The 16,192-nt window shown below is 36.3% G+C and overlaps 1 protein-coding gene across 1 annotated transcript in view; it reads right to left on the reverse strand.

Annotated features, from left to right (window-relative positions):
* KCMF1 (potassium channel modulatory factor 1) overlaps window positions 1–16,192 on the reverse strand; it is a 97,895-nt gene that overhangs the window by 34,435 nt on the left and 47,268 nt on the right. The window contains exon 2 of the mRNA XM_023742347.1: window positions 8,814–8,981. Within this exon, the coding sequence (XP_023598115.1) occupies window positions 8,814–8,844 (31 nt within the window). The 5' untranslated portion in view covers window positions 8,845–8,981. The remainder of the gene's footprint in view (window positions 1–8,813; window positions 8,982–16,192) is intronic.

The raw sequence follows: 16,192 nt of genomic DNA on the forward strand, positions 1-16,192 counted from the left end.
TAGAAGTGCAAATTTTCAGCAGGGGTTTGAGGCCCTGGATTATTAAAGGTTACCCTGGTTTATTACAAGTTACCTGGGGCAGGAGAGAAGGAGGAAGGGGGAGTCCTCGCTTAGGGGGCAGTGAATTTCTGTTAAGGGTAACAGAAAAATTTGGAAACAGACAATGGTGATGGTTGCAGAGCATGATGAGCATAATTAATGTCACTGAACTGTATATGTAAAAAATGTTGAAATGGCAAAAATTTTATCTCATATATACTTACCACAATAAATAAATATACAACTATTAGAAAAAAACATGAGTTAAGCAAGGTTACAATATACAAAATCAATATACAAAAAATCAATCGTATTTCTATACACATGCAATGAACAACTCAAAAATGATACTGAATAAAGAACTTAGGAATACAATTAACAAAGGAAGTACAAAACTTATACTCCGAAAACTACAAAATATTGTTGAGAGAAATTAACCCTTTGGTGACCCTATTACTTTTTGCTTTTTTTGGATACCATGTGTTTTCATTAATGGAAGTATACTGAGTCATGGAGTGTGTTTAAATTCTTGGTTGGTAATATAGATTTTGAGAAATATTATCTGGGACTATATGGTTACCATGGAACTTTTTATGTTCTCAGCCCTGCAAATTGATGGGCCACTGCCTGTCCCAAGGAACCTTGGTTGCCGAAAATATGGTGAAGCGCCTTCCATTAGGTTATACGGGGAACCTCTAGTTTTCCAAATATGACACACAAAAAAACAAAACCAAGCCCACCAGGGCTCCTTAACTATCACACAGGATACCATAAATATGCTTACAAGGCCTAGGTGGGGTGAAAAAGCCAAAAGAGACAAAATTTTTACCCAATCACACTTCCTGGTTGCACTACCTTATTTGCAAGCCTCATACTCCAGGTATTTTGCTTCAACTAACTCTTCTTTAGTCTTTTGCCATTACTCAAGTCCCCACTGAACGGCAGCAAATACTTTCAGTGGTAAAAGTATACTCCCAAAAAACTCCAGAGGCATAAAGAGTGGTTGGGATACCATATGTCCATGAGTCATCAAAGGTAAAGAAGACCTACATAAATGGAAATACATCCCACGTTCATGGATCAGACAACTTCATATTGTTAAGACGGCAACGTCCCCCACAAATGAATTTACAAATGCAAAGCATTCCCTATCAAAATCCCAGTTGGGTTCTTTGCACGAACTGACAAGCTGATCCTAAAATTCATACGGAAATTCAAAGGATCCAGAATATCCAAAAGAATCTTGAAAAAGAACAAAGTTGGAGGTCTTACACTCTCAATTTCAAAACTTACTACAAAGCAAGCAATAGTAACTGAGACAGCATGGTACTGGCATAAAGACAGGTACAGATCGGTGGACTAAAATTGCGAATCCAGGGGAAAAAAACCCTTCTTTGGGAGTATACTTTACCGCTGAAAGTATCTACGGTCAATTGATTTTCCACAAGGGTGTCAAGAATATTCATTTTGGAAAGAACAGTCTTTTCAACAAATGGTGCTGGGACAACTCGACATACATAGGCAAAAGAATGAAGTTGGACCCTTATCTCACACTATATACAAAAACTAACTCAAAATGGATCAAAGACCTAAATGTAAGAGCTAAAACTATAAAACTAAGAAGAAAACATTAAGTGTAAAATCTTTGTGACCTTCGATTAGGCCATGGTTTCCTAGATATGACACCAAAAGCATAATAAAAGAAAAAATAAACTGGGCAGCATCAAAATTAAAAACTTTTGTGCTTCAAAGAACACCATCAAGAAAGTAAAAAGATAATCCACAGGAGAAAAATTTTGCAAATCATATATCTGATAAGAGACTTGTATCTAGAATATATAAAGAACTACTACAATTCAATAATAAAAGACACAAATTAATTAAAAATGGGCACAGGAGCTGAACAGACATTTCTCCAAAGAAGATATACAAATGGCCAATAAGCATATGAAAAGATGCTCAACTTCATTAGCCATCAAGGAAATGCAAATCAAAACCACAATAAGATACCACTTCATACCCACTAGGATTGCTATTATTTTTTTTTAAAAAAGTCCAAAACGTGGAAAATAACAAATGTTGAAAAGGATGTGGAGAAACTGGAACCCTCATACACTTCTGGTGGGAATGTAAAATGGTGCAGCTGTTTTGGAAAAACATCTGGCACTTCCTCAAACGGTTAAAACACGGAGTTACCAGATGACCCAGCAATTGCAGTAATATACCTAATAGAAACGAAAACATGTCCACACAAAAACTCATACACAAACCCTTATAGTAGTATTATTCATAATTGCCAAAAGGTAGAAAACAACCCAAATATCCATCAACAGATGAATGGATAAACAAAATATGATATATCCATACAATGGCTTATTATTTGGACATAAAAAGGAATGAAGTACTGATACATGCTTTATAACTTGGATGAAGCTTGAAAACATTATTCTAAGTAAACAAAGTCAGCCACAAAGGACCATATATATTGAATAATTCCATTCATATGAAATTTCAAGAATAGATAAATCTACAGAGACAGACAGATTAGTGGTTGCCTAAGGCTGAGGGGAGATGGGAGATGGGGGATTAGTTTCTTTTTGAGGCAATAAAAATGTTCTAAAATTGACTGTTGTGATAGCTGCAAATATTTGCAAATAAACTAAAAATCAGTGAACTGTACACTTTAAATGAGTGAATTGCATGGTACATAAATTATATCTTGATAATGTTTTAAAGAGAAAGAATATAATACCAAAGCCAGGCAAAGACATCACTAAAAAAGAAAACTACAGACCAATATCCCTCATGAGTATAGATGTAAAAATTCCCAACAAAATCCTAGCCTATAGAATTCAACAGCATATCAAAAAAGTAATACATCATGACCAAGTGGGATTCAGACCAGGCATGCAAGGTTGGTTCAACATTAGAAAATCAATCAATGCAATTCACCACATAAATAAAACAAAGGAAAAGAATCACATGATCATATCAATGCAGAAAAGGCATTTGATAAAGTCCAATACCCATTCCTGATAAAAACTCTCAGCAAAATAGGAATAGAAGGGAAATTCCTCCACATAATAAAGGGGATTTATACAAAAGCCAATATTATCCTCAATGGAGAGAATCTGAAAGCACTCCCCTTGAGAACGGAAACCAGACAAGGATACCCTTTATCACCATTCTTATTCAACACTGTATTGGAAGTCCTAGCGAGAGCAATAAGACAAGGTAAGGAAATAAAGGGCATCTACAATGGTAAGGAAGAAGTAAAATTATCCCAATTCGCAGATGATATGATCCTATATATAGAAAATCCTAAGAAAGCTATTGGAACTAATAAAAGCATTCAGCAAAGTGACAGGATATAAAATCAACATACAAAAATCAGTTGGATTCCTATACATTAACAAAGACAACTATGAAATCAGGAAAACAGTATCATTTACAATAGCCCTCCAAAAGATAAAATACTTAGGAATTAATCTAATCAGGGGTGTAAAAGAATTATACAAAGAAAACTACAAAACACTACTGCAAGAAACTAAAAGAGACCTACATAAATGGAAAAACATACCACGCTCTTGGATAGGAAGACATAACATTGTGAAAACATCAATACTACCCAATGCGATATATAGATATAACACAATCCTGAGCCAAATCCCAACAGCATTCTTCAATGAGATGGAAAACTAACACTAACTTTATATGGAAAGGAAAGATGCCTCGAATCAGTAAAGCTTTATTAAAAAAGAAGAACAAAGTAGGAGGCCTCACACTACCTGATCTCAGAACCTACTATACAGCCATGGTAGTCAGAACAGCCTGGTACAGGTACAACAACAGACACACAGATCAGTGAAACAGAATTGACAACCCAGATGTAAATCCATCCACTTATGGGCAGCTGATCTTCAACAAAAACCAAAGTTTACTGAATGGGGAAGAGACAGTCTCTTCAACAAATGGTGCTGGCAAAACTGGACATCTACCTGTAGAAAAATGAAACAGGATCCATACCTCATACCGTACACAAAACTAACTTAAAATGGATCAAAGACCTAAATATAAAGCCTAAAACTATAAAGATGATGGAGGAAAAAATAGGTACAATACTAAGAAAAAACTGGAGACAATACTAGAGGCCCTAATAAATGGCATAAATAGAATATTAAATGTAACTAAAAATACACACACAGAACTAGATACATAGGATCTCCTAAAAATTAAGCACTTACGCTGAACAAAAGACTTCTTCAAAACAGTAAAAAGAGAACCTACAGATTGGGGGAAAAAAATTGGCTATGACATATCTGACAAGGGTCTGGTCTCTAAAATTTATAGAAAACAACACCTCAACAAAAAAAAAAGACAAATAATCCAGTTAAGAAATTGGCAAAGGGTATGAACAGACACTTCACCAAAAAAGACACGCAGGCTGCTAACAAACACATCATTAGCAATTAGAGAGGTGCAAATCAAAACTATAATGATATACCACCTCACCCCGACATTACCGGCACTAATCAAAAAAAAAACTAAAAAAAAAAACAGAAAATAACAAATGTCGGCGAGGTTGTGGGGAGATTGGAACTCTTATACACTGCTAGTGGGAATGTAAAATGGTACAACTACTATCGAAAACGATATGGCACTTCCTCGAAAACCTAGAAATAGAAACACGGTATGATCTAGCAATCCCACTCCTAGGTATATACCCTAAAGAAATAAGAGCTGTGACAAAAATAGACATATGCACACCCACGTTCACTGCAACACTATTCACAACAGCAAAAAGGTAGAAGCAACCTAAGTACCCATCAACAGATGAATGGATTAACAAACTGTGGTACACACACACAGTGGAATACTACACGATGACTAGGCAGTCCTATAAAACAAACAATAACATAGGTGAGGAATCAATCAAGTATACACGTATACAAGACCAAATGGGCAACATCTGCCCAAAAACAAAGAGAAGGTGGGAAGGGACAGGAAAACTGGACGAATGGAACTGGGAAACCCGAGGTGGAAAACGAAAAGCAGGAGAGGGCTGACACAAAGTGGAGATTGCAACAAATGTCATGAAACAATTTGTGTATAAGTTTTTGAATGAGAAACTAATTAGCTCTGTAAACTTTCAACTACAGCACAATTTAAAAAAAAGAGACAGAATGGTAAGCAATGATATTGGTAAATATGCAGGTAAGAGGACTGTATAAGATGTGTAAAACAGCACTAACAATACTATCAAATTACAGCAAATGTAGGGGGGGCATACAAGAACTAAGTTTAGATGCAAAATTAAGTTAAAGCATGCTAAGGTTCTTATGTTGTTTGAGAAGAGGATGAAGATCCTGATTACTTTAGGCTTAGTATACATGAAGATGGATAAAGTGGTAGAAAAAAATGGAAATAGACAAACCAAGACAAATAGAAAATACACTAAGATGGCATAAATAAATTCAATTATATCATTAATCTCTATGAATATAAATGGACTAAATTCTCCAGTTAAAAGACAGATATTAACAGATGAGTATGAATTAAATCTAACTATATTTTTTTTGGTATGGATTACAGCTTAACATAAAGAAAACAATAATCCTCACAACAGGTCCAATAAGCAACATGATGAACAGAAATCCTGCAGCTGTCAAGGATTTCATTTTACTTGGATCCACAATCAATGCCCATGGAAGTAGCAGTCAAGAAATCAAACGATGCATTGCATTAGGAAAATCTGCACAAAGACTTCTCTGAAGTGCTCAGAAACAAAGATATCACTCTGAGGACCAAGGTGCACCTGACCCAAGTCATGGTCTTTTCAATCGCCTCATATGCATGTGAAAGCTAGACAATGAATAAGAAAAACCAAAGAAGAATTGCTGCCTTTGAATTACAGTGCTGGCAAAGAATACTGAATACATCATGGACTACCAGAAGAATGAACAAATCTGTCTTGGAAGAAGTACAGTGGAATTGTTGCTTAGAAGTGAGGATGGTGAGACTTCATCTCACATACTTTGTTGAGCATGTTATCAGGAGGGACCAAGTCCCTGGAGAAGTACATCATGCTTTGTAAACTAGAGGGTCAGCGAAAAAGAGGAAGACCCCCACAGACTGACCCAGTGGCTGCAACAATGGGCTCAAAGAGCAACGATTATGAAGATGGCGCAGGACCAGACAGTGTTTCGTTCTGTTATACACAGGGTCGCTATGAGTCAGAACCGACTCCACAACACCTAACAACAATGTATGCTTTTTTAAAGCTTTTAATTTTGAGACGATTTTAAAGTTCCAGAAATAGTACAGAGTTCCAGTATACCCGTCATCCAGCTTCCCCTAATGTCAACATCTTACATAGTCGCGAAACAATTACCAAAATTATGAAATTGACATTGGTACCATACTATTAAATTAGACTTTATTCAAATTTGTTCAGTTTTCCCATTAATGTTCTTTTTCTATTCCAGGATTGAATCAAGGATCCTGCACTGCATTTGGCTGTCACGTCATCTTAGTCTCCTCCAGTCTGTAAAAGTTCCTTAATCTTTCCATGATCTTTAGACTTTTGAAGAGTAGTAGTCAGTTATTTTATAGAATGTCCCTCGATGTGGGCTTCTCTAATGTCTCATGATTAGATTGAGGTTATGCATTACTGGGAAGAATACCAGAGGTGATGTGCCCTTCTCAATGCATCATATCCTCGGTACATGATGTTGATTTGATAAATCTTATTACTGGTGATGTCAAACTCGATCTCTTGGTTAAATTGGTATTGGTTTCTCCACTGTTAAGTTACTATTTTTCCCTTTGTAATTACTAAATATTTATTTTGAGGGAGATATTTTGAGAGTATGCATATATCCTGTTTCTCCTCAAACTTTTGCCCACTAATTGTCCACTGGTAGATTTTACCTGCAGCAATAATTGCTATGGTGTTCTAATGGTTATCTTTTATTTCCTTCATTTCTTCTACATTTATTAATTAGAATTCAAGAGCTGTCTCTTTTTCCTCACTGATTTATTTATATCACTATAGGCTCAAAGATACTTATTTTATTCTTTAAGTTGTAATTCAGCACTATTGTCATTTATCTTGTTGCTCAGATTTTCCCAGCTTTGAACTGGGAGTTCAGGTTGACTTTTGTCCCCTTTCAACATGCCCCAGTCCTTGCTATTTGCAAAACACATATCTGATAAAGGACTCACATCCTTCAATGCATAGTACAAAAGCCAGTACAAAAAAGATATATACTGTATGACTCCAACTATACGAATTCTGGAAAAGGCATAGCTGTGTTGTTGTTGTTAGCTGCCATTGAGTTGGCCTCCCAACTCATGGTGACCCTATGCACAAGAGAACGAAATGCTGCCTGGCCCTGCACCATCCCCATAATCAATTGTGGACTGGACCATTGTGATCCACACGATTTTCACTGGATGATTTTCGGAAGTAGATCACCAGGCCTTTTTTCCTAGCCTGCCTTAGTCTAGAAGCTCTGCTGAACCTGTTCAGCATCATAGCAACATGCAAACCACCGACAGGTGGGTGGTGACTGCACATGAAGTACACTGACTGGGAATCAAACCTGCGTCTCCCACATGGATGGCGAGAATGCTACCACTGAACCCCAACTATCTGGAAAGGCAAATCTATAGAGGCAGTGAAAAAGATGAGGAGTTAGAGGAAGAGGGAGGGATGGATAGGTGAAGTACAAGCTATTTTGGAGGCAGTGGAACTATTCGGTATACCATAATGCTAAATAAAGGATATTATACATTTGTTAAAATTCACAGAACTACACAAGACAGAGTGAACCCTAATGTAAAATATGGACTTTCATTAATAACAATTAATCAATAATTGGTTTATCAATTGTAACAAATGGATCACAAGAATACAAGATGTTAATTGGAGAAATAATGTCAGAAGAGAGGGAGTATATAGGAACTCTCTGTACTTCCTGTATAATTCTTCTGTAAACCTAAAACTACTCTAAAAAATACAGATTCTAAAGTCCTGTTTTTGAAGGTTCTGAGTCCCATCCATCCATCCATCCATCCATCCTTCTATCCATCATCTAGTTTATCTATCCAGGTATATTATATACGGAGGTAAGGAGTGGCTTAGAGAACCACTGGTCTTAAAGATCTTTAAGGTCCCTTTCTTGGGATTCTATGACTGTATAATTCTGGTCTGATTAAGACCTTTACAACTGCAAAATCTTAAAATGCTCTGATTTTTACTTTTAGCCGTAATATTTTTTACACGCAGATTTTAGCCTGTCTCACAGAAGTATGAGAAATACTAATCATCTTCCATTCTTGTTAAGAGTGTTACAGAGATTAATAGGAGTAAGAAATTACAGTGTAAAACGTTTATAGCTTTTCTTAAGGATACACAATGTCTTCTAATCAACTGTAAAAACAACCTGTTTTCTGGTAACTAGAACAAGAACTTGTACTTACGTATTGTTAGCAAGAATAGTCAGTTTAACTTTATTCGTTTTTTATTGAGGCACTTTTCCATTTCATGCCTTGTCAGCTGAGTATATTTCTGAACAGTTTTCATAAACAAGTAAACTGTGATTAAGAGAAAGAATTACTTAGAACATAAAAAGGAGATTCGTTTTATTTTTAATGAATTGAGGCGTCGTATGATATTGGGGGTAGTTTTAGAATATTCTCCTTTGTTTCTCCACACACATATACACAAAGTTCTAAATCATAATTTATTAAAATTGTAACTCAATACTTACCAAAATCTACCCTCGTTAATATGCACTGCATTGGGTGGTCAGTTGTATGCCTTGTTGTTGTTGCACCACTTTCATAACAAGACGCACAAAGATCGTAATCGTAGCAAATTAAACACTTGTATCTGCGACCTCGAAAATTTCCTTTTAAACATGCATCACAGCTGACACCTATAAAAAAAGAAATATCTTTAATTAGCAGCTATAAAAGGCTATTCTCCATTTCATTTTCATAAAAATTATAATGCACTTGTTTAATCCCAAATTTTCTTTCCAAAATAATGAGAAACAACATAGTGAAATAATATATGTATTTCCAGAGTATGGTGAAGTCATTACCCTGACTTATACTCCTGGTGAAAATAACTTAAAATATTTGAAAAAACATAAAAACACTTTTTCTACATAAATAAAACAGAAGAAAAGAATCACACGATCATCTCAATCAATGCAGAAAAGGCATTTGATAAAGTCCAACACCCATTCCCGATAAAAACTCTCAATAGAATAGGAACAGAAGGGAAATTCCTCAACATAATAAAGGGTGATCTATACAAAACCAACAGCCACATTATTCTCAACAGACAGAGGCTGAAAACATTCCCCCTGAGAACAGGAACAAGACAAGAATGCCCTTTATCATCACTTCTATTTAACATAGTGCTGGAAGTCCTAGCTAGAGGAATATGGCAAGAAAAAGAATAAAGGGCATTCAAATTGGTAAGGAAGAAGTACAGCTATCCCTATTTGTGGATGATATCATACTATACATAGAAAACCCAAAAGACTCCACAAGAAAACTACTGGAACTAACAGATTCAGTACAGTAAGTAGCAAGATACAAGATAAACATACAAAAATCAGTTGGATTCCTACACAACAATGAAGAGTACTATGAAAAACAAATCAAGAAAGCAATACCATTTATAATAGCCCCTTAAAAAAAAAATACTCAGGAATAAATCTAACCAGGAACGTTAAAGACCTATACAAAGAAAACTACAAAACACTACTGCAAGAAATCAAAAGAGACCTACATAAATGGAAAAACACACCATGCTCATGGATAGGTAGACTCAACGTTGTGAAAATGTCGATTCTACCCAAAGCAATCTACAAATACAACGTAATCCCGATCCAAATACCAAAGCATTCTTTAATGAGATGGAAAAATTAATCATTAACTTTATATGGAAAGGAAAGCATTATTGAAGAGTACGAAGAAAGTAGGAGGCCTCACACTACCTGGCCTCAGAACCTACTATACAGCTACGGTAGTCAAAACAGCCTGGTACTCGTATGACAGACACATTGACCAACGGAACAGACTCGAGAACTGAGATGTAAATCCATCCACCTATGGTCACCTGATCTTCAACAAAGGTCCAAAGTCCATCAAATGGGGAAAAGACAGTCTTTTTAACAAATGGTGCTAGCAAATCTGGATGTTCATCTGTGAAAAAAAATCAAACAGGACCCATACCTCACACCATACACAAAAACTTATTCAAAATGGATCAAAGACCCAAATATAAAACCAAAAACTATAAAGATCATGGAAGAAAAAATAGGGTCAACACTAGGGGCCCTAATATATGGCACAAACAGCATACCAACCATAATTAACAATAAAAAACAACAGAACCTAAGCTAGATAAATGGGATCTCCTAAAAATTAAACACTTAGGCTCATCAAAAGACTTCACCAAAAGAGTAAAAAGAGAACCTACGACCAGGAAAAAACTTTTGGCTATGATATACCCAACAAACGTCTAATCTCTAAAATCTATAGGAAAATCCAACACCTCTACAATAAAAAGACAAGCAATCCAGTTAAAAAAAGGGCAAAGGATATAAACAGATACTTCATCAAATATTCAGGCAGCTAACTGACACAAGGAAATGCTCGACATCACTAGCCATTAGAGAAATGCAAATCAAAACTACGAGATACCATCTCACCCCACCATTAGTAGCACAGATCAAAAAACCACAAAATAACAAATGCTGGAGAGGTTGTGGGGTGACTGGAACTCTTATGCATTGCTAGTGGGAATGAAAAATGGTACAACCATTTTGGAAAACAATATAGTGTGTCCTTAAAAAGCTAGAAACAGAAATACCACACAATCCAGCAATCCCACTCCTAGGAACGTATCCTAGAAATAAGAGCTGTCACGTGAATAGGCATATGCACACCCAGGTTCACTGCAGCATTATTTACAATAGCAAAAACATTCAGTACCCTTGAACACATGAATGGATACACAAACTATGGACATACACACAATGGAATACTACACAACAATAAAGAAAAATGATGAATCTGCGAAACATCTCACAACATGAATGAATCTGGAGGACATTATGCTGAATGAAATAAGTCAATCACCAAAGGACAAATACTGTATAAGACCACTATTCTAAAAACACATGAAAATGTTTCCACACAGAAAGTAACAATCTTTGATGGTTATAAGGGAGGGGAGTAGTAGAGAGAGAAAAACTAACTAGATAGTAGATACACGGTAATTTCGGTGAAGGGTAAGACAGTACACAGCACTGGGTAAGTCAGCGCAACTTGACCAGGGCAGTCATAAAAGCTTCAAAGACACATCCAAATGCCCTGAGGGACTGAGCTACTGGGCTGAGGGCTGGGGACTATGGGCTTGGGGAACATCTAGCTCAACTGGCATAACATAGTCTATTAAGAAAATGTTCTACATCTGACTGTGGTGAGATCTTGGGTCTTAAAAGCCTGAGAGCGGCCATCTAAGATACATCTACTGGTCCCATCCTGGCTAGAACAAAGGAGACTGAAGAAGACCAAAGACACAAGGGAAAGGTTAGTCCAAAGGACTAATGCACCACAACTACCAAAGCCTCCATCAGACTGATCCCAGCACGAATAGATGGTGCCTAGCTACAACCACTTACTGCTCCGACAGGGATCACAATAGAGGGTCATGGACAGAGCGGGAGAAAAATGTAGAACAAAATTCAAACTCACAAAACAGGACGAGACTTACTGATCTGACAGAGACTGAAGAAACCCCAAGCATGGCTCCAGGACACCCTTTTAACTCAGTACTGAGGTTACTCCTCAAGTTCACCCTTCAGCCAAAGATTAGACAGGCCCATAAAAGAAACAACAATACACATAGCTCAATCAGGTATATGAGATTAGATGGGCACATGAGCCCAGGGGCAGAGATGAGAAAGCAGAAGGGGAAAGGAAAGCTGGACGAATGGAAAAGGGGAGCCCAAAGTCGAGAAGGGTAGAGTGCTGACATGTCAACAGGGCTGGCAACCAGTGCCACAAAACAATATGTGTATTAGTTGTTTAATGAGAAACAATTTGCTCTGTAAACCTTCATCTAAAGTACAATAAAAAAAACTAGAAAACAAATAACAATGTGTAATACTTTAAAATAAATAAAAGAGAAGCTTGAAAAGAGGAGGCAATCAGCAGATTTGAAAATGAACCAAACAGAACTTCCAGATATGAAAAATAACTAAAACTTAAAATTCAATGGGCAGGTTTAATGGTAGAAAAGCCTTTTAATCACCAATGGTATACTTGTTTATATACAGAAAACCCAAATAACTACACAAGGTTCACAGATGTGAACACCAGTTTAACAAACGATTTCTTCAATCCATGAACAGATGGAAAATATATTATTAAAAATACATCATTTGCAACTTTAACAACAAAAAGACAATCAACCAAATAAAAAAAAGGGCAAAGGACTGGGATAGATATTTCACCAGAGAAGATATACAAATGGCCAATAAGCACATGCAAAGATGCTCAACTTCATTAGTTATGGAGAAATACAAAATAAAAAAATGAGATACCCCTTCACCTCCACTAGGATGGCTATTATCAGAAAAATGAAAAATATGAAGTGTTGCTAAGGGTGTAGAGAAAGTGGAACCCTTGTACATCACTAGTGGGACTGTAAAAAAGGTGCAGTCACTGGAAAATAGGTTAGTGGTTCCTCAAAAAGTTAAACGCAGAACTACCATATGGCTGAGCAACTGCACTCCTGGGTATATACCCAAAAGAACCGAAAGGACTCAAACTGATACCTGTACACCAATGTTCACTGCAATACTACTCACTATAGCCAAAAGGTAGAAACAACCCAGGTATCCATCAACAGATGAATAGATAAAAACAAAATGTATATGTACAATGGAATATTACTCAGCCAGAAAGAGAAATGAAGTTGATGCATGCTACAACATAGTTGAACCCTGAAAACATTATGCTGAGTAAAATAAGTCAGACATAAAATGACAAATATTACATGACCCCACTTACATGAAATATCCAAGTTTGGTAAATACCAAAGTTTATTAGTGGTTACCAGGGGTGGCTGGAAGGGGGATATAGGGAGTCCTTGCTTAAGGGGTGCTGAGCTTCTGTTAAAGGTGATGAAAAAATTTGGAAATAAATAATGGCGATGGTTACACAACATAGTGAATATAATCAATGCCACTGAATTGTACACACAAAAAATGGTTGAAAGGGCAAATGTTTTTGTTATATGTATTTCACCACAATAAAATTTTAAATTAAAAAAAAAAAAGCCATTTGTAACAGTATTTTAAAAAAAATTCTTATGAATAGATCTAACCAAAGATAGACAGCCCTTTATAAAGCACATTAGTAAAAATTTTCAAAGACATTAAAGAACTTTAAAAAATAGAAATACTAGGTTCACAGACTACAAATTCAATATGATAAAACATCACTTCTCCCCAAAATGATGTTGACTCAATGTAATTCTAATCGAAATAAAAAAAAATTTTTTCTTGTGGAACATGATAAACTGATTCAAATTTTTATGCAAATTTCAAAGAGCCAAGAATAAGAATGTTTAAATACTCCTGATGAAAAACAACATGAAAGGACTTCGCTTAGCATATTCAGCATAACCAAACCCACTGCTGTGGAGCAGTTTCTGACTCACAGTGACCCTATGTAACAGAGCAAAACTGTCCCACAAGGTTTCTAAGTCTGTAAATCTTTACGGAAGCAGATTGCCACATCTTTCTCCCGTGAAACGGTGGGTTTGAATCCCTGACCTTTTGGTCGACAGCTAAGTGCTTTAACCACAGTGCCACCAGAGCTCCTCCCTTAACATATTAAGAAGTATTATAAAGCTACAGTAATTAAGATGGATTGGTATTGGAATAGGGGGAGGTGCACACAATTTTTTTAACTGTGGTAAAAATATATAAAACACTTGCCAATTCAACTATTTTTACATATACAATTCAGTGACATTGATTACATTCATCATGTTGTGCAACCATCACCATTATCCTTTTCCAAATTATTCCACCACCACATTTTGAAAAAACCCCAAAGCTAGGACTGTTTACAGTAACCCTTAGGCTACTGGTTCTAGGTGGAACACTAGCATGGTTTTGGCAGACTGCAGAGTCTCAATAAATGTTTACTGAATACATTTTTATTTAAAAAAAAACATGGAATTCCTGTTACCACTTAGCCATTAACAATGATCTCTTAGGCAAATCACTTAGTGTTCTCTGCTCAATTTGTTATATTAAGTTTGCTGAAAGAATCAAATGAGGAAAAAAGGTATTAAAGTCCTAAAATTTTAAGGCTGTATTCTCCAGTGTCATTTCTATCATCAATGTCATATTTTCCAACTACTGATTATTCTTCTTTGTTTCCAACTTTCCCATTCCAATCACCAGTAATTATCAATGCACCTAGCTGCACAATAAGCATTTTTCAAGCCGAAGGAATTGAACAGGAAATTTAAGCTTTGAGTTGCAATACTCAGAGATTCTATGTGCAAAAAAACTGAATAATGCATGAAGCATCAAAAAAAAAAAGGGGGGGGGGACGGAATACACACAGTCACTGTAACCAAAAAAAAAAAAAAAGGTGATATTCAGCCATTTTAAGAGGCAACATATAATCAAGAGCTGACGGTACTAAAGGAAGAAGTTCAAGCTGCACTGAAGGTATTAGCGAAATCAAGGCTCTAAGAACTGAGATGCTTCAACAAATGGATGCAACATCGGAAGCTCTCACTTGTCTATGTCAAGAAATTTGGAAGACAGCTACCTGGACAACCATATTTGTGTCCATTCCAAAGACAGGCAATCAAAGGGAATGCAAACATTATTAAACAATGTCATTAATATCACAGGCTTGAAAAATTTTGCTGAAGGTAATTAAAAAATGACTGGAGCCATGTATCAACAAGAAACTGTCAGAAGTACAAGCTGGATTCAGAAGAGGACATGGAACAAGGGATATCATTGCTAAAGTTAGACGGAGCTTGGCCAAAAGCAGAGAATACCAGAAAGATGTTTACTTACGTTTTAGTAACTATGTGAAGGCATTGAACTGTGCAGATCATAATGAATATGGATAACATTACAAAGAATATGAATTCCAGGACACTTAATTGTGCTCATGTGGAATCATGTGGAATTGTGCTCATCCATGAAGGGGCAGTTGTTTGGACAAAACAAGGAAATACTGGCTGGTTCACCACTAGAAAGGTGTGCAGCAGAACTGTATCCTTTTCACCATACTTATTCAATCTGTATGCTGAACAAATAATCTGAGAAGATGGACTATATAAAGAAGAATGCGGCATCGGGACCAGAGAAAGACTCATTAACAGCCTATGATATGCAGATTACACAACCTTGCCTGCTGAAAATCAGGACAACATGAAGCACTTACTGATAAAGGTAAAAGACTACAGCTTTCAGTATGGACTAGATCCGTAAGCAAAGAAAACGTAAACCCTCACAACTGGACAAATAAACAACACTATCATAAATGAACAAAAAATTGAAGTTGTCAAGGATTTAATTCTACTTTTATCAACAATCAACACTTACAGAAGCAGCAATCAAGAAATCAAAGGACGATACAGCTACAGTAGTCAAAACAGCCTGGCACTGGTACAACGACAGATACATTGACCAGTGGAACAGAATTGAGAACCCAGATGTAAATCCATCCACCTACGGTCACCCAATCTTCGACAAGGGCCCAAAGTCCATCGAATGGGGAAAAGACAGTCTTTTTAACAAATAGTGCTGGCAAAACTAGATATCCATCTGCAAAAAAATGAAACTGGACCCATACCTCATGCCGTATACAAAAACTACTTCAAAAAGACCTGAATATAAAGCCTAAAACTATAAAGTTCATAGAAGAAAAAATAGAACCAACACTACAGGCCTTAATACACGGACGGCATTAACAGGATACAAACCATAACCATCAATGCACAAACCCCAATAGATAAGCTAGGTAACTGGGATCTTCTAAACATCAAACACCTATGCTCTTCAAAAGACTTCACCAAAAGAGT

The sequence above is a fragment of the Trichechus manatus genome, unplaced genomic scaffold, assembly GCF_000243295.1.
Source record: "Trichechus manatus latirostris isolate Lorelei unplaced genomic scaffold, TriManLat1.0 scaffold00208, whole genome shotgun sequence".
Classification (NCBI taxonomy): Eukaryota; Metazoa; Chordata; class Mammalia; order Sirenia; family Trichechidae; genus Trichechus; species Trichechus manatus.